This window comes from Cucurbita pepo, chromosome 19 (genome assembly GCF_057944985.1).
Source record: "Cucurbita pepo subsp. pepo isolate OVF chromosome 19, ASM5794498v1, whole genome shotgun sequence".
Taxonomy (NCBI): Eukaryota; Viridiplantae; Streptophyta; class Magnoliopsida; order Cucurbitales; family Cucurbitaceae; genus Cucurbita; species Cucurbita pepo.
The window spans coordinates 8237494-8256724 of record NC_141816.1 but is presented as its reverse complement, the minus strand read 5'-3'; the positions used below and the strand labels follow the sequence as shown (position 1 = coordinate 8256724).

Genomic DNA, 19231 nt, shown 5'->3' with positions numbered 1-19231 from the left:
AAAAAGTTATTGGCCAACGGGAATGGACGAAAAATTAGCCAAATCTATTGATATCCGCGAATCTTTTCGTAATACGGCTCTGAAATAGCGACACGTGTCCCGACTAAATCTTTTGGATCCATACAATCTCTTTAGCTCGCGGCTTTAGATTTAGTTCCGCTTCTGAAATCCGTGGCCCGAGTTTTCGGCCACGTTGGAAATATCTTCGTCATACGTGGCACATTTAAACCATCCCAGAGCTTCAATTTGTCCACGTCATTCTCCGTGAGCTCTCTACAATATCTTCTTCCATTTTTTTTTGTTATTATTTTGTTATATCTCAAATTAGTTCTGAAGAGAGAAGAGAGAAGAGAGAGAAAAAAAAAAAAAAAAAAAAACAGAAAATTCGGCCATTACCTCATTTCTTCAACCTTTGGCTTCCGGGTTCCGAGGCTGGTCAAGAACTTCGTCACTGCTACAGTACTCGAAAATTACATAGAGGTGAAATTCAACAAGTTCTGGATTGAAGAGGAAGCTAAGCTCTAGATTCTCCATTTGTTGAGACCTTTCTTTTGTCTTCTCCAGCCTCCAGATCGATCTATTTCATGAGATTGGTGAAGTTCTGATGGTGATGTTCTTCATGCATGTTTTCGTTTCTAACGCTGCTGTTGTTTGATTCGTAGCTAGTCGATTTTGGTGATCCATACTTGTTGTTTTATTTGCTTTTTTTTTTCTTTCATCTTTTTTTTTTTTTTCAGTTAAAGTCAATGATGAATCTACATCAAGTTTGTATAGATTAGTTCGTTGATCTTCTAGGTAATTTGTAGATCGGTTTTTGTGGAACGTAGGTTTCTTGCTGTTAATGTCCGGAGATTCTCGGTTTGATTCACTTAGGGTTTGATAATTGTTTTTTTAAAATTGATTTATTAATCTGTCGGGTTCAGTTACGTTGTTTCTTCACTTTCTTGGATTAATTACTTAACGTCTGTAAACATTTGTTTTTGCAGTGTGTGTTGTTCTTGTTTGTTCATATGTAATGGTTAGGGTTTTAAGGTGCGGTGGTTTTTCCAGGGAGCAAGCGACCATTGGATTTTGAGGCTCCTTGTTGGATTTAGAATATGCACTGAATCTGTCTCCAATCCTCCACCATAGTCTGCCTTGGGGTTCTTGAACACTGCATAGAGCTATTTTTTCTGAATCTGATTGACGTCAAGTGCCAACCCTGATGAGTGCTAATGCCGACAGGCACAAAGTGAAAGAGTTAAGAGGACCAAATTGTAACGCACAGGATGGGAATGGAAGTGTGAACGATGGTGTGTCTGGAAGGGAACAGAGACCGGTGGAGGAAAATGAGTTGAAGGTCAATGGATTGACTAGAAATGCAGAAGATGGGCGAAATCCTACTCTTCAAGCCCAGGACATTGTACAAATACAACAGCAACAGCAGCCTCAAGGATCTATGGTCTGCTGGGAGAGATTTCTACATCTTAGGTCCCTCAAGGTTTTGCTTGTAGAAAACGATGACTCCACTCGCCATCTAGTCACTGCACTGCTTCGTAATTGCAGTTATGAAGGTCAGGAAATTGGTCTTTCTTGCAACATTTTCTCCCTGCAAATGACCGGTTATTGATGCATCTACATTTCAGATATTATTATTATGATTATTATTTGTTTTTCGATTTCAACAGTTTATGGTCTGAAGTTTCTGTTAACATGTGAACTTTGTTAGTTGGGAAATACAAAGTTCATTGCATGAGCAAATGTCTAAATCACCGTACATACTTTAGTTAACAGTACAAACATAAATGGAAGGGATAAAACTTGAAAGGTAACGCCTAAAGAACTACCACGACTGGTTGAAAATATATTAGCCTATAAATTTTAAGTACTTCCAAGTATGGAGAATAGAAGAGATAACAGTGTGAAAGAATCCCAGATGATACTAATCATCACAGTGGCAGGTTCCATTTTTAAACAAAGATCTTTATAATATCTGCTTCCATCCTTACCTTCAAGCCAGAGTATTCTTGATTAGCTTTTTCTAGAGCTTAGAGTTCTTCTATGAGCTCCTTTTGAAGCATGGAGTTCCTCAGTTCTCTTTTTGTGCCTGTCCTTCCCAGCTTCGGTCAAACGCAGCTTGAACGTCATTTTTTTTTTTTTTGTCTTTCTGCAATAGCAATGCTCTTTAAATCTTCCACTTCTCTACTAGCATCATCAACTCGTGCTTGAAACAGTTTGGCCTCTTCAAGTTTTATCCTAAAAAATAAAAATAGTTTCCAATTTATCAAAAGGAGGATCCCTATAAGAAACTATCTACAATACTGGCTCCATTACATGCTTTTCATTTTAATCCTATTTGAAACTAGGAAGATCACTAGTTTATATGATTCATATACCTGCATGTCAATGGATACAAATCCTTTTAGGAAGTATTAATTTCAGTTGCTTACTAATGATTTTAAAAATAATTGTTTATCACTGGAAGTAATTCCTTTCCCTGATGAATCTGCATTTTTTTTTTTTTTTTTTTGATATAGCTCCTTGTTTAATAGTGCACAATTTGACTCCCTGGCCCCTGCTTCTCAGTTTTTGTACTAGGAAGTTGATGTGACTAATGTCTTATTTGACGCATATGATTACTGGTTCTTCAGGTTGCCTTTGTTTTCAATATGTGCGTTGGGGTTAATATGTTGGCCCATGCCTTACATAATGTGTGTGTGTGAGTGCTGCATTTCTTGATTCACCTTATTTCAGACTTATTTTTTCTTCTAGTTGAAGAAAAGTATAACTTTCCATTGTTCATTTTTCTGGTTAGCAAATATGGAAAACATGCAGGAATGAATTTATAGGCATCCTTCAGTTATGAGCTCTTCTGTTACTCTATTGTACCTTGGGAGTAGACAAATAGTTATCTGGAAAACTTAGCAGTTTCCCATTCGTCAGGATTTTTTCAATCTCCTGTATCTTTACAATCGGTTGAGCTTCAAATATCCTTTCACAAATTTGCTGCCTATGATCTGACTTTCAATTGGGTTTTATGTTTGTTTTTGTTCTCTTCTGGTTTACCGTTCTTTCTTCTATGTCGGCATTCCTAGTTATTGCAGCTGCAAATGGACTATACGCATGGAATATGCTAGAAGATCTGACATAATATGTGTGTGTGTAGTACTTCATTTCTCGATTCACCACATTTCAGACTTATTTTTTCTTCTAGATGAAGAAAATTTTAAGACATCTTTCAGTTATGGGCTCCTGTTACTCTATTGTATCCTGTATGTTGGGAGTAGACAAATAGTTATCTGGCAAACTTAGCAGTTCCCCGTTGGTCAGGATTTGTTGAATCTCCTATATCTTTACGATCGGTTGAGCTTTAAATCTCCTTTCACAAATTTGCTGCCTATGGTCGGACTTTCAACTGGGTTTTATGTTCTCTTTTGTTCTCTTCTGGTTTACCATCCTTTCTTCTATGCCAGCATCCTTTGTTATTGCAGCTGCAAATGGACTACACGCATGGAAGATGCTAGGAGATCTGACATAATATGTGTGTAGTGCTGCATTTCTTGATTCACCACATTTCAGACTTATTTTTCTTCTCGATGAAGAAAACTATAACTTTCCATTGTTCATTTTTCTGGGTAGCAAATATGGAAAACATACTGGAATGAATTTAAGGCATCCTTCAGCTGTGAGCTCTTCTGTTACTCTATTGTATCTTGGAAGTAAACAAATAGTTATCTGGCCAAGTTAGCAGTTCCCCGTTGGTCAGGATTTGTTGAATCTCCTATATCTTTACATTCGGTTGAGCTTTGAATATCCTTTATTTTGCTGCCTATGGTCTGAATTTCATTTGGGTTTTATGTTCTCTTCTGGTTTACCATCCTTGAATATCCGTTCACAAATTTGCTGCCTGTGATCTGAATTTCAATTGGTTTGATGTTCTTTTCTTGTTTACCATCCTTTCTTCTTTGTCGGCATTCTTAGTTATTGCAGCTGCAAATGGACTACACGCATGGAAGGTGCTAGAAGATCTGACAAATCATATAGATCTTGTCTTAACAGAGGTGGTCATGCCTTGCTTATCGGGCATCGGTCTTTTATGCAAGATTATGAGCCATAAAACAAGGAAGAATATACCTGTGATTAGTAAGTTTCTTGAAGTGTCTAGTTTATCAATAGTATAGCTTTTAAGCAGGTTTATCTTTCTATGCAAGCTAATCAATTGAATTCTTGATTCTGATGTGATACGTATGCAGTGATGTCTTCTCATGACTCAATGGGTTTAGTCTTTAAATGTTTGTCAAAGGGTGCTGTCGATTTTTTAGTGAAGCCAATTCGGAAGAATGAGCTTAAAAACCTTTGGCAACATGTTTGGAGAAGATGTCATAGTGTGAGTACTTTCACTTTCGTGTGTCCCTTCTCAATTGCATTGCATTGATAAACTGACTTTATGGCTTATTACAGATGGATAAATATTAAGAGTGAAGTACTCTTGATGTTCTCTAAACTACTTATCTATACTGGATGTCACTTTCCTTTATGAGATCTGCCTAAACTTATGCCGGATGCAATATCATAGAATTTTGCTTCGCGTGTATTTTTCATGTGATATGGATTTTTTGTTGGGAACTTGATATTTCGTATTAATTATGTCATGCTGATATCTAGTTTTTCTCTTAGTCTAGCGGTAGTGGAAGTGAAAGTGGCACGCAGACCCAAAAATCTGTGAAGTCAAAAAGTGTTCAAAAATCAGACAACAACACCGGGAGCAATGAAGAAGAAGAAGACAATGAGAGCATTGGCTTCAATATTGGAGATGGAAGTGACGACGGCAGTGGCACACAGGTATTATAAGTTCTTGTTAAGAGATTAACAGGATCTAAGATTGTTTTATATGGACATTAGAGAGTCTGAAAGAACGTAAAAGGAAAAGCCAAAAAAGGCATATAGAAAACAGCCGAAATTAAAGAAGCCAAACAACTGGCTATAGAAAAAGGAGTTCCAATCCACAATAAGAAAACATAATGGGTAACTGCAGGAGTCTTGGTTCTCAAATATAAGCATTAGGCCTTGCCAATGATCAAATCCTTTCCCAAGATTTCTCCAAATCCCCAAAAGTGCCAACAGTAACTAGTTTCACTTTCTCTTTCCAGTTTGTTGAAGTGTCACCTTCACTAAGCAAATTGCATATTGTGGTATAAGCTTACTCAACGACTTTCAACTTTAGTGCCCCTTCTCACTTTGATCAGATCAAATGCACTTTATCCTTTTAGCAGCAATCTTGTGACCGGAGTTTTTTGTCACCATATGAAAGGGCATATAAGTGGGTTACATTTTTTTTTTCCCATTGATAGGACCTTCAAGTTCATCCAGTTGAAGGCTTTTTGTGGGGTGTTGCTAAATTGGTAATGGCCTGTTATTTTTCTGCAGAGTTCTTGGACCAAGCAAGCTATAGAGGTTGAAAGCCCTCGACCAGTATCTGCATCAGCATGGGATCAAAAGCGTGAACGTCCTGATAGTACTTGTGCTCAAGTTGTCCACTCAAATGCTGATGCATTTGGTAATAACGTGCCACCTGTTTTGACAGCCGAGTGCCAGGTGCAGAAAAAGCAACTTGGTAGCGTTCGAATATTGGGCTGTGTCTGAGAACTTTATGAACTGTTAACCATACGTGTAATATCTTGTATTTATTTCTTCAGAAACTGTTTCCGTGGGTAGAGTTGAATTAGGCGTGCACATAAATCTAGATTTACAACTTGAACTGTCTGCGGAACATCCAACCAAGCTAGCTAACAGACAACAGAATATTATGCTTGAGATAGGATCCAATGGATTTAATGAGCAGTTCAACAAAGGACAGCTTGACCTCAACTCTGAGAATCCATCCAGCAAACTCAAGTACGAACAAACAAATGTTACTGGTCTTGCTACAAATCTTAAAGATTCTAAGTTGGATGTCACAGTGTTTGAGGCACCAACCAGCAATCCCAAGATAGACATTAAGAATAAAGATGTTACAGATTCAGGAGAATTTCCATCCCTTGAGCTTGGATTAAAAAGGCTTAGAGGAGTTCAAACGACAGGGAAAGCAGACCAAGATGAGCGGAATGTTTTGAGACGCTCAGATTCTTCAGCTTTTTCTAGGTTTGTGAGAAATGGTCCATCCTTCTAAATATTGTTTCAAAATGTTGAGGCAATTGCCTCTTTGACCAATGAAAGTTCATTGTCCATACATTCACAGGTACAATGCTGGCTCAAATTCTAACAAGACTCGAACTGGGAATGCTGGAAGTAACTCTTCTCCTGTTCTTGGCTTAGAAGTTACAAACCAAGAGAACATGCAAGATATTCGATCTCTTTCGAGTGGTAATCCTCCCAATCAATGCTCAAATGGAGATAGCAATAACATTGACATGGGGTCCACTACGAATAATGCATTTTCCAAGTCCATAGTCACTAATAACAAGTCAGCAATGGCATCAACAGTCAACTGTTTGAACCCATTGGCCCAACCTATTAAGAATGACAGTCTATCTGTTCCTCAGCAAGCTGATACTACCAATAACGGTACAATTACAACAATGCAAACTCAGTCTAATTGTGTGCACGGGGAATCTCAAATTCAGCAACTTTGTCACCCGTATGATCACACTCATCTGCTTGCCCAAAATAATCAACGAATGTCATCGGAGCGTAATGACTTTTCATTAAAGAAAATATCAGCTGCGACACATTGTGGGTCATCCAATGTGTTAAATGGCCCTGTAGAAGGTAATGCAGCAAATTATAGTGTGAACGGTAGCGCCTCGGGCAGTAACCATGGAAGCAATGGCCAAAATGGGAGCAGCACTGCAGTAAATGCTGGAGGGCTGAATATGGAAAGTGATAATGGAATAGGCCGGAAAAGTCGAAGTGGGGATGCCAGTGGAAGTGGTAGTGGAAGTGGAAACAAAGTGGACCAAGACAGAGTCTCACAAAGGGAAGCAGCCTTGACAAAGTTTCGCCAGAAACGGAAGGAAAGATGCTTCCATAAAAAGGTAATGCTGCTTACTCCCTCTTTAGTCCAATGGCTGTTATGTCTATTTTATGATCCTTCGTGTTGTACTTTGCTCGGAAAGATCGTGATTCATATTTCTAGGGGCATTTTCTACGTCCAGTGTGAACCCTCCACTTTCATTTTCGATCCCCATGTTAAATTTCAGTCAATATCATATTTCTCCGCCCCACGTTAGATTTCAGCTAGTATCATATTTCACTGAGAGAGTAGCTATCAGCATAACAAGTACTTTGAGGAGAGTAATTCTATCCTCCCTTACTGTTATTTCGACTTGTTGTGCTGTCTTTACCAATAGTCTGAAAGTCACTGAGAAGCACAGGCGCAGACACTGAAATTGCGCCTTGAATGAACACTGCACGGATACAAACACGTGTCTATATGACATGCATTTCTGTACATTTCATCTTAAAGGAAATTACTTTTTTTGGGTAAGGTTGCATAAAAATTTGAATTCCTTTTTATTTTCTCAGATGAAATAGGAACTATACTTGATGGTTATAACATGATAGTCTGATAAAACATCCTACTCGAGGTTGCTAAACCTCCACCACTTCTTTGAAGCACAATGCATCAGGTGTGGGGCCGCAATATATTCATATTTGCGGCATAGTAAAACAGGGATTTCACTTGGAAAAGAAATTATTTGATGTTAATGGATTTCCCAAGGTTCCAACTTACCAATGGAATTTTATCAATAATAATATGCAGAAGTAGAAGTCTCGCATTGGTCTTTCATTTCATTGTGAAGTAAATGCATCTATTGTCATGCTTTCCTTCTTCTGTGTCTTGCTGCTGAGATTCTGACTTATTCTTTAGGGATATTAAGATACTTATTTACGAATACTTATTCCTCCGCAGGTCCGATACCAAGGCAGAAAGAAATTGGCAGAACAGAGGCCCCGTGTGAGGGGACAGTTCGTGAGACAAAACACAAGCGAAAACACGAGCAATGTCGGAGATGGCTAAAGCCATTGGCATTGTTTTGGTAAACAAACAAAGATTTGGTTTTCCCTTTAACAAGAAATGTCCATGTGCATTTGGGAAAATAGAAAAATTAGAGTGTACCATTTTAGACAGAAAAATGATGTTTTTACTTAATAATTCTAAATTAGACAGACAAAAGCTGAACTGGACTCTGTTGCCAGTGGCTACTGGACTTCTATTCAAGAAGGCCTTCTGCCTTTCTGCATCAGAAAACTCTACTTTAGTTTGTGTTTGGACACAATGTGAGTGTATTATTATTCATTGTTACACCTCCTCTCTCCTTTCCTTTCTCTTCTGTACAACTGGAAAACTCTCACATTACTACCATTTGATACATAGCTTTCTTGTTGTGGTTTCATTTTTAATCATAGAGAAACTTCCTTCTTTTAGCGCTGGCACGTAGTCATAGCATCAGAAAGTTCATTCGATGACACGTATTTTTATCCAGGGGACCGATAAGATTGCAGACGTTGATGTCGAGCGAGCCAACATGCAACCAACACCACTAATGGCTGGATGCTTTGTAGCTTCTGCTCATTACAAGGTATCAATTTCTCCCATCATCTTGCTGCTAATTCTATTCGAGTTACGTTATTTTCATTTCTGTTCTTTTAGCGCGTTTCTAATTTTTCGTGTAATTGTTCTTCGGTTCCAACTCTGTTATAACTCGATCTCTTACAATGTTGCAACCCAACATAAAGTGGATTTGGAGATGGAATTATTAAACTTATGGATTAGTTTGGTATAGTTTGGATTAGAATATTTGATAAACCAAATCAAACCAAACTATTAATAAATGGTTGGGTCCCATTTAGATATGAAGAAAGAACTCAAATCAAAATCAATTTTTATTTGATTCCTCTTTAAATGAGTTCGGTGTAGCTTTCCACATCCTAAGCTCTACGACGCATGTGCACCTCTCATTTTGTTTAATTTATGAACAACTCCCACGGACTTTTTCCCCCTTATTCTTGTCGGCCGCCGTATATCATTCATTGTACATTAATTGCTAAACTTGAACTTGATTTAATCAACCATCTCCTAAATGAATGAAATTGTTACCTTCAACATTATAATTAAATTCAATGTATGAAATTGTTGATATTATAAGATGTGTATATAAAATTGTTGACATAAAAATTTCTAAAATGACTAATATATTACTTTAAATTGAATAAAATCTGAAAACCATGATATATTATTGACCAAGCCACTATCGAAAACAATTTATGTAACGTACAAGATTAAATCATCCAGTTGTGTACAGACGATAGGTTGTGTGTGTAGTTGAACAAGCTTGAATTTCGTTCGAGTGATGTTTGGTTGCCAAAGATAAATTTCGTCTTAAGTCTAATGAAACCATAAAGTCGGAGCGAAAAGTGGGTGAATGAGTTTTTCTTTTTCGATTAGACGCAAATCAAGGACTAAGAGCTCCTTTTTTCAATTATATTCAATATTATGTTTATTAGAAACATTTCATAAATTTAGTTCCGTAAAATAAATTATACTGCGTTGAGAGTTCAAATTCTTTTAATGGATCATCCGAAAAATCTTTTTTTTTGTTAAGACAGAGGAGAAAACAACTTTCAAATTCAGTTCAGAGAGCACTCTCATATGAGAGGAAATTATTGTTCTTATACTTGATTCGGAATAGACAATTTTGATTTAAACCCTTTTTCATTCTCGTGGGAAAAAATGATTATTTAAAAGAAATTATTCAGATTTTGTAGCATGAAAATTTACAACTCAAGATGAATGTGATTAAAAAGATTATAACGTTTGTAATCTTGAATTCTCTTCTCACTATTTTAAATGTGTGCTAAACAAAATCAATCATCGATGGTATAGTTCTTCGTAAAATTAATTTAAATCATATTGTCATTCTAAAATTAATATAAGTTCAAACCGAATAAAACTACAAAAAAAAAAAAACATTCTTAAATAGTTAAGGATGCTTGGATCAGTTAGTAATTGGAAAATCAGTAGAGATGAAGGAAGTAATTTCATGTGGAGGAAGGGTTCAACTTGATAGCAGAAAGATACCATCACATTTTTTGCATAAAAATCTGTACTTTGTCCAAAAGCTCAGATCTACTGCTACACAAAGGTTCTGAACTTTGTTCGAGAGAGAGAGAGAGAGAGAGAGAGAGAGAGATTTGGAATTATTTATGCAAATAACAGAGGAAATTCATCCTCTCAGCACAACAATCAAGACTGGTAAAAGAAAAAAAAAAAGGTTCTTCTAACCTCCAGTTTTTGTAGACAGCATAAGCAGAATGCGCATCTTTTTTCTTTTACTGCATGAATCCAAGGCTCCAGCACGTTCTTGTTTGACAATTTTGTCACAAAATTCTAGCAACCATGGAAATAAGAATTAGAATGTAGGAAAATTCTAACGTAATACTATAAAATAGTGTTTGATTTTTTGTATTTATTTTAGAAGAAACAAGGATCTATTAACCACACATGAGAAGCCCCCCTTTCAAACCAGAGCTACATCAACAGAGCTTCCCATGGAGGGTTTGAAGCAAACTATAAGTACCAAAAAAAAAAAAAAAACTTGTGCCTAAGGGTCTATAGAGATGAAGTAACTTGTACAAAGTTACAAAAATCACTAAAAGTAAAGTACAAACGGATGCACACGGGACATATGCTCTAAATTTTAGTTTTTTTTTTTTCTTCCCACTTTTTGATAATTGGAGGAGCATCGTTCACTCTCTACATTTCTACATCTTGTATTATGCTCATGGTCTACTCACTAGCTATATTGAATAAGAGTTTTGAGTCTTACAAGCTTGAAACTAGGGATTTAAGTTAATTAGTTTTCAGCTTAGGAGCTTGAATTTAGGGTTGTTTTTTTTTTAAAACAAAAATGAAGAAGCAAAAACTAGATTCAATTGAAGTAAAATACCTGTATTTTTTGTTATCATGATCAATCAGACTTCTTCAGTACACTCAACAGGACCCCAGTGCTCAGACTTAATGCAACAAAACCAAGAGATGCCTCAGTTGAGACGTGGAATCCTGCAGGAAAATAGATCAATGAGTCCTAGAATTTTGAAATGCATATCCAAGTCATCAGATTTGAAATATCGAGCTGATGGAAGTGCTCACCAAAGAAATCCAGGATCATCTTACTCCCAACAAATGCCAAAACAACGCCAATAGATGGCTGGAAGGAGATAGAAAATAATGAGAGAATTTCCTTCAGTGGGACGTTCGTAATAGTACAACCGAGTGATTAATAAGACATCGGTTACATGGAAACGCCAAAACTGCTTTCAAAATCACAGGAAAGGCCGATGTATTTGTCCACAAATATATGACCATCAGATTGTTTCAAACGATTTTAAAATTTTTTGCATTTTAATCAAATCATCTGAAATGGTACGCTCGTTACGACTTTCACAAAAGACATTTAAACTTGAGGTGTGCCAACTCCACCATTTTAAACTTGACTCTCTCCTGATTTTGTACAAGACTAAGATTTTACCTGTAGGTACTCCAATTCCGACATACCATCAGATACAAGCACAAATAGGGATCTCAAACCTACAGTATATCAAAATTGTGGTCACTATGCATCTTAAGAAACTTAAATTCCAGAAGACAGACAAACCAAAGTTACTTTAAACTTGATAAAGGAAATAAATGAACAAAAATGTGTTCTTTGATTTAATAATAGCAATGAAAACTCTTTATCCCATTACCATCTACTGCTCATATCTCGAGATGTAAAGAGTAAGAAAACATCAACGTCAATTACATCATCTCCACCCCCCCGCCAAAAAAACAATACACACAGAGAGGTTAGTACAAAGGAAGGACAACAGAATTACCTAGAATGGCAAAAAGATTAGACGTAAACACTATGAAAGGGTCCCTTGTAACACCAAAAACTGCTGGTATTGAGTCCACCTAGCACCAAGTTCAAGAAAAAGGAACGTTAACTGAGCATTTCCATAAACTAAAAATGTAAAGTCAAAAGATATCCTAATACATATATAGCATGAATATGAAGAACATACTGCAAATGCTATATCACTGAGCTCAATTACTGCTACGGTGAGAAGTAAAGGTGTTGCCTGTCCAAAATGTTCGAGACCTGTTAGAAATCATGTGAAAAATAAGTTTATATAATAGATTCATAAGCTTTTAATAGAATGATGTGACATGCTTTTCAATGAGAAAAAATTTAAGCACTCTTATCTTACACTACAAGAAAGCATAATCAATAATATTCTGAAAAGCAACAATATATTTTCACATGCTTGACCTAGTCCATCATGACTTACTTTCTTAACACCCTCCTGAAGTGTAAAAAAGCGATTCCCATCATAGTTAGCTGCAACAATTAAACAGGGGAAATAAGATCTAACCATTAGCATAAAAAGAGGCAAAACCCATTTGACTGTAAGCAAACCAAACAGACCTGAAAAAGTAACACTTTTATACATCGTTCTCTTGTATAATTAACAATAAGTGAAAAAAAGTTTGCCTGGAAAAATATCCATTCTACTGCCAGAAATTTTTATTTTCCCCCTTTATTTCTAGATAACTCCTCTTAATAGCTTCTTCATATGTTGCCAAGCAAAATATAAACAGTATTTTAAGGAAAATCAATCATCATATTCATGAGGTTCGCAATTTTTCTTGCACCATATATACACAAAAGGTGCAAAGAAGTCTAGTCTCTACTTCCTCTTAATAAATAAGTGAGCTACAAAAATAGGACAAATGACCAAGCACTACACGAGTCCACATTCCAGCAGAAGAAAGAAACACGAATATAATTGCAGAATACCTGCCACAGGGATTAATTTTTGGCACGTCTTTACTACAAAGTTGTCTGATAGATCACTGTCATCCTCGTCATCACTGGCAAATAACTGCAGAAAGTCATGCATTTACGGTAAGAGATCCTAATAACTAAACGTGGGGGACAAGATGAAAAACTTAAAAATCAACCTGAAAAGATGAGAATAGAAGTATGGCAGCCAGAAGCAGGTTTACTCCTTCAAATCTCTGAAATAGTAGATATAGTCTCAGGTAGACCATATAAGCAAAGTGGAATATAACATTGAAAAGAAAGTTACCTGCAAAGTGGCTGTTCCGAGAAGTATGATTGTTAGACGAAAGACAATTGCACCAGCAATACCATATGTTAGCACCCGATTCTATATTTCCAAACCAACAAATCATCAAGATGCATAGTCATCAAATTATACCGAAAAGCAAAATCATATTAATAGTTTGCAAGCGAAGGAGAAACTTAATTATCGACAGCTTTGCAGAAAGTTAGCACCTGATACTCGATTGGCACTTTGAAGTACTTGAAAATCAAAACAAAAACAAAAAGATTGTCAACTGACAAACTTTGCTCCAGAAGATACCTGAAAATTGTCATAAAATAAGACATTAATAGAGCAAAAAGAAGGATAATAAAATGAAGCATTCTAGTTCACGCAATCATGAGTTAAGGCATCATCCAAATCTCCACATCTAAGAATAAACACTGAAACTAAAATATGGTTCTCGAGGAAGAGTACACGCGCTACAGCTTACGCAACATACGTGATTCTTTGTGTTCGTTTGAGAAAAAGTAGGAAAGAACATAGTGGAGTTCATTCCTCAAGGTGCATAAAAGTAAATTCTTCAAACGAGGCAGCTAAAGTCACATCTATGATCTGACGATAAACAAAGTTAAGATCAAAGCTCGTATCATAGTATCAAGTGTATAAACATATACGTGCCCTCTTGTCCTAATTAAGCTGCACAGTCCTTCTACACTTCCATGTAACGAACAGTTCAAACTTTTTATCTTTCATGAATCCAAGTATCAATGTAACCAGAACTTACGGGACCTAGCAGTGCAAATTGCATTCTGTATAATGTTCTCCCGTATACAGCCATTTTTTTTTATTTCCCATTACCAATGAAGTTATAATTCGCATTCAATTCAATCCAAAGTCCATTTGTCGTCGTATCAACAATTCGCTAAAAGAGGACAGACAACTTGAGGAATTGTGTCTTTGTCTTTAATGGTGAGACAACTTAAGTATGCAGTACGCAACATACCCAGCAAAAAATTATAATTCGCATTTGACTCAATCCAATTCCATTTGTCGTCGTATCGACAATTCGCTAAAAGAGGACAGACAACTTAAGGAATTGTGTCTTTGTCTTTAATGGAGAGACAACTTTAGTATGCAGTACGCAACATACCCAGCGAAAAATTCAGATGCCTTGCCCGGTCCATCTTTCAAGCCCACCCCGACGCCAAATGCCAGTGCACTAGCAACCTATAACAGAAAATGAAAAATAGCTTACAAATCAAATGACAGCCAAACTATTCGATTTCATCCACAAATTGAAGATCAACGAATGCTTACACATAAAGCAACATTCCTAATTGAAGAAACTTTACTTTCGGTCCCCTCGGCCTTATCGGCTTCTGCAAATTTGTCTCACTGTTATCGTATGATGAACGAGCAACCACAAATGAAAAACGTCTCTCTATTATCCACGTCTAATTAAAACAATCATGCACAAATTTCTCCATTAACCTAATAAAAAAACTAGACGAAACTCTCACTGACCTGCAGTAGATGGATCACCTTCCCTCTCGATTCGACTGCCGCGTCGAATCAGAGAGCGCGAACCACGACGGCAATTAATGATAACTACAAATACGAATTCACACACGCTCGATGAGATTAACGCCGATCTTCAGTATAGAGAGAGTAGGGAAGAGTGCAACCTGGGGAGAATTGAGGAACGCGATTATGGACAATCTCAACCGATGTCCGAGGATGAAAATGAAGCTGCGATGAAAGCCTGAGCCATGGAGAATCGATCTTGGAAGAAATTTGAAGACCATGGTGGACGATTGAAGCCATTTCCACCGCTTCGAACACCAGAGACTGAGGCTTAACGAATCTTATCCATTGTTTTTCGGAGCTTCATTCCATGACGCTGAGTTAGAGAAACAGGTCTACCAAATCGACATATCGAATGCCTTTCGTCTATCTTGTCGACACGTCGTTCAAAGTCTTCGGATTTTCTCTCTTAAAAACATTTTTAAATAAATATTTCGGATAAAATTTAATTTATACCCACAAAATTTTAAAATGGTATAATTAAAATTTAAATAACCAAATTTAAATTAAATATATTCTTTTATTAAATTATTAATCTAAAAAATTTCCAATTTTATCTATTTCATCCCTAAAATTTCAATTTTGTTAATTTTTAATTTTATGTTTAATAAATTTTTAAATATTTAAATTTAGATTAGATTTATTTGATTTTTTTCACAAATTTATTAATATAAATTAAAAAATTAATATCTAACAAATTAGTTAATTAAAAGAAATTTCTCATTTTTTTATTTTCAATATACCTTTAAAGATGAATTATTTTTATTATTGCCAACAAATTTTAATTTTTAATTACTAAAATTTAATTTTTAATTACTAAATTTTAATTTAATTAAAAGAAAAAACAATTTACAACATTTTTATTCACGGAGAAAAGTCGGTAGATCGCATGACGGGCTAAAATTGGAAAATCACTTCCGATGGACCAATGAAAACCCACCACGTGGCATTAAGAAAAGGAAAATTTCCCCTGTTTTCATTCTGATGCGAATTTATATCTGACCAGACTGAAACAGAGATAGAAATCTGCTCGGCGCTCTCTTTTACGCGGCAAATCGCCTCTGTAGCGTTCGTGGTTTGCAAGCAATCTCCGATTAGGTTTCCGGCCTCGAATCTGCGCCTCCAATGACGACGGTAGCATCTGCAGGATTCGGTGACATCAGTAATAGCAAGAATCCGGTTGGAGAAAACCCTAATCAAGCCCTAGACCCTGCGATTTCTTCCTCCGCCCAGCCTCCTGCCTCTATTCCTCCGTCGTCAACTGATGGCGGACTTTCCAAGGAAAGAGATGAACCCAAGGGCTCCGATAAGGTTTTGGTTGAAGGGGATGGTGCATCGGTTTCTGATATCCAGAGGAAGATGCGCCGCGCTGAGCGTTTTGGGATTTCAGTGCAATTGTCTGAAGAAGAAAAGCGTAACACTCGAGCGGAACGGTAACGGTTTTTCCTTTTTAGTTTCTGCTCTACGATGCATGCATGTCTTGCATCCTTGTGCTGATGCGAATTTAAATCCACTTGGAGATTATGCCTTTCTTTATACTTCTTTTCCTGTGATTGTTTTGAATCTATTTGTTTTCTCTCTTTTTACGGACAAGTGTAATGATAAGTCACTGGTATTAATATTACGTTACTATGTCATGAACTTCCTGAGTAGGGATTTTGACAAACTCAAAATTTTATATATCTCCCGTGAAAAGTTTGACCTATGGTTTGCGTATGCAGTTACGAGGTCATTGGGTACTTGTAGATTAAGATTTTCCGGAGCATATCAACACTGTATCATTATCTAGTCAGATGCATAGGTTTTTTTGCACAATCTTACTGTTCATATTCTGGTAATGGGTTGAAATTTTACTCGGAATGGTGTAATTTGAAATCCAAAATGATTGGACTGGCTTATTGATATATGTCAAATATCATTCACTGTTATATCTACATGAGAGAAAAAAAAAGGAAAGTGGTAGCCCTTTCCTTCTCTCCTATCCATTCTCAAGGGAAGCTTGGAATGGTTTGCTATGCCCTTTCCATCTATCTCGGTACTTCCCTACTTGTGCCTCTCAGTGCACGAAGCAGCAACGCTCTGGCACTTCTTTAAATGTGAGAGCCTTTTGGTCTTGTCTTTTCCTGGGTGTTCTGTAGTAAGTTTGGTTGTGCTAAAATCTTCTTAGATACGTTGAAATATTGGGATGTTATGTGGGACTTAATTCATTATTGGTGCTTATATTGGTGTTTTCTTTCTTCTTGTTTCTAATATTAAAGTATTCACCTTTATCTTTAATTTTCCAAGTTCTGTTAAGAGCCATGTATATTTTTCTATAAAACATCTATCATATTGATTGTTGTGGACAATTACAGGTTTGGTATGGGTACCACAAAAAATGGTTTGGGAGCATCAAATAAATCAGAGGAGGTGAAGAGAAAAGCTAGAGCTCAGAGGTCTGTACTATGTCTTATGGATTGAAGTTCCCCCTGTCGAATAAAGAAATTGTGTTTATTGACTTTTGCTCATTCATCTTACCTTTCAATCTTTTTCTAATCTTTTTGGTTTTTTAGGTTTGGGCTTTCTGCATCAGTGACTACTGAGGATGAGGCAAAGAAGAAAGCACGCCTTGCAAGGTTTTCATCGTCAAAGCCAGACACCCAGGAGGAGGAAAAGAGGAAAGCAAGGGCACTTAGGTACTGGGCTTGAAATTTTGCTTCCCTGGTTTGGTTGTAGTTAAATGAAATGCTTCCAGTTCTGTCATCTATGGTTTGTGAAGATTGTGCTTGGAGTATATAAACATTAGAAACAATGCATCTAACATATCGTTTGTTTTTCTCTTTATTTTATGGGGTGCAGGTTTTCTAATCCAACATCGAACTCTCTCACACAAGTGGATGGGAAAGGAAACATTGAGACGGTATTGTTACCCTTTTTAAGTTTATTTTTCTATCTAGTAGGAATTAGGGAACTATAGTATATACTTGTCTCCAATGCTCTTACTCCCATTAGGCAAGGTTGGAGGTGGTGCCTGAAAAGAACATTCCCTTTTGATGGCAAGATATCTTTTGTTTGTAAAATTTTTTTGGTGGTTCGTGTTTTTTAAGAATCTGATTGGCATTCAGGCTGTAGAAACTGCATCTTAACCCAATGTATAATGCTTCTTGTTTAACCTGTGTTATCTAATCTGATGGTTGATTTCTTTCTAATGCAGGTCTAGTATCCTGGTTAGGGTTCCTTCCCTGTAATGGCTTCCATACCCATGTGCATTCCTTTATATGATTATGTAGTGCGAAAGTCTTCCATTCTACGGGCAGATTCAATACTGCAAGGTGCTGTACTAGGTATTGCTGGGAGAAGAGGTTCCCTTGGTTCAGTTGTGTCAGGATGTTAATTATCTGGTTAGGTGTTATAGTAATAGCAAATACCTCCATAGTTCAAGCCCATCTTACAGTTTACCAAGAATATCAGAAATTTCTGAAGTTTTTAACCCCCAACGTTTTGATATCATCTTCAGTTTATCTTCTCTGTGACATGACAAGTTGGATGTTCATGATATCGTTTGAACGGCAGTGCTAAGTTTCTGTGTGAATTGGTAACATCATACACTGACTGGTTAAAATTTACTAATTTTGTCAAATTGGCCTTTAGTATTAGAGAAGTTAACGCATCTTGAATTTCTTTGAGTCAATATCATCAGGTTTTTAGTTTTCTAACTAGAATTTAGTTTTTATTTTTTAGCTTCTTGTTCCTTTTTATGGTAGGATTTTCTTTTTACTGATTGTAGTAATGTAGGATTAATGGATTACTCTCAATCTATGGAAAAGCTTGCATGTATACCTTCTACCTTTTCGTTCCATAGAGAGATCAAGAGTCTGAGCACAGCTAGCTATTATCCAATCATTTACAATTGAGGTTTAACCACTTTGTAAGATAGCAGCACATCTCATCTCATCTCATCTCATCTCATGGCATCACTTATAATTTGCACATCATGGAAATGACTACTCATTTTTTAAACACCTACTTTTTCTATAACCTGCCGGAATACTTTGATTAGGATGATCATGTGTTGAATGTTATTTAGAACTGCCGTTCAAAATGTGATCATGAGCTATAATTGCTCCAACTTTTGTGAGAATAAACTGAAGATGAGATAAATCTTTGGAGGGGAAGAAAGTATCAAATCTGTTGGTAAGTGGATTGAATTCTGTCTTCTTACTTGGGGAGTTTCTGATATTCTTGTTTGGTAAAATAGGATAGGTGAAGTCTTGGAGGTATTTGTTGGCTCTCTTAGTATCTGCATTTATTGAGGTCTGTAGCTGAGAATGGATTGTACTCCACAAATAGGTTTCCCGTTAAAAGTGTTTGTTGTTTCTTTCTTCTTTTACTTTCTCTTAGCAAGTATGTGTATTTAGTTTGTTTTATATTTTTGGTTGGATGTAATGGGTATGGTATGGAAGGACCGCAACATTTATACGAGGGAAACGATATTTCGATCAACATTTCTTGTGTTGTATATGTTTTTTCCTCCATGCTTGTCGTACGATACCGATACCGGTGTATTATTAAACGT

The 19231-nt window shown here is 36.5% G+C and overlaps 3 protein-coding genes across 8 annotated transcripts; 2 read left to right on the top strand and 1 right to left on the bottom strand.

Annotated features, from left to right (window-relative positions):
• The first annotated feature begins 340 nt into the window (after nucleotides 1-340).
• On the top strand, nucleotides 341-8286 carry PRR7 (pseudo-response regulator 7). 5 transcript variants are annotated; one of them, XM_087119892.1, is made up of 9 exons: nucleotides 341-593; nucleotides 1051-1553; nucleotides 3961-4122; nucleotides 4233-4366; nucleotides 4657-4821; nucleotides 5407-5593; nucleotides 5676-6120; nucleotides 6218-7013; nucleotides 7892-8286. In XM_087119892.1, the coding sequence occupies exons 2-9, from the start codon at nucleotides 1205-1207 to the stop codon at nucleotides 7997-7999; spliced, it is 2346 nt and encodes a 781-aa protein (XP_086976018.1). In that variant the 5' UTR covers nucleotides 341-593; nucleotides 1051-1204; the 3' UTR covers nucleotides 8000-8286. The 5 variants fall into 5 exon arrangements, with proteins under 5 accessions (XP_086976018.1, XP_086976017.1, XP_086976016.1 ...); XM_087119891.1 differs by having other exon boundaries at nucleotides 341-607; XM_087119890.1 differs by having other exon boundaries at nucleotides 341-607; nucleotides 987-1553.
• Nucleotides 8287-10046: 1760 nt separating this feature from the next.
• Nucleotides 10047-15007, bottom strand: PDE149 (integral membrane TerC family protein). 2 transcript variants are annotated; one of them, XM_023661930.2, is made up of 15 exons: nucleotides 14778-15004; nucleotides 14617-14700; nucleotides 14410-14471; nucleotides 14243-14319; nucleotides 13323-13410; nucleotides 13114-13194; nucleotides 12986-13042; nucleotides 12822-12906; nucleotides 12313-12362; nucleotides 12046-12102; nucleotides 11857-11935; nucleotides 11511-11569; nucleotides 11132-11189; nucleotides 10929-11041; nucleotides 10047-10369 (listed from the first exon to the last, which is right to left on the bottom strand). In XM_023661930.2, exons 1-14 carry the CDS (start codon nucleotides 14914-14916, stop codon nucleotides 10950-10952), a joined length of 1068 nt encoding a protein of 355 aa, XP_023517698.1. In that variant the 5' UTR covers nucleotides 14917-15004; the 3' UTR covers nucleotides 10047-10369; nucleotides 10929-10949. The 2 variants fall into 2 exon arrangements, with proteins under 2 accessions (XP_023517698.1, XP_086976019.1); XM_087119893.1 differs by lacking the exons at nucleotides 10047-10369; nucleotides 11511-11569 and having other exon boundaries at nucleotides 10923-11041; nucleotides 14778-15007.
• A 678-nt stretch (nucleotides 15008-15685) lies between these two features.
• On the top strand, nucleotides 15686-19158 carry LOC111781377 (uncharacterized). Its single transcript, XM_023661931.2, has 5 exons — nucleotides 15686-16109; nucleotides 17031-17111; nucleotides 17229-17351; nucleotides 17515-17575; nucleotides 17870-19158. The coding sequence occupies exons 1-5, from the start codon at nucleotides 15802-15804 to the stop codon at nucleotides 17873-17875; spliced, it is 579 nt and encodes a 192-aa protein (XP_023517699.1). The 5' UTR covers nucleotides 15686-15801; the 3' UTR covers nucleotides 17876-19158.
• The last annotated feature ends 73 nt before the right edge of the window (nucleotides 19159-19231 follow it).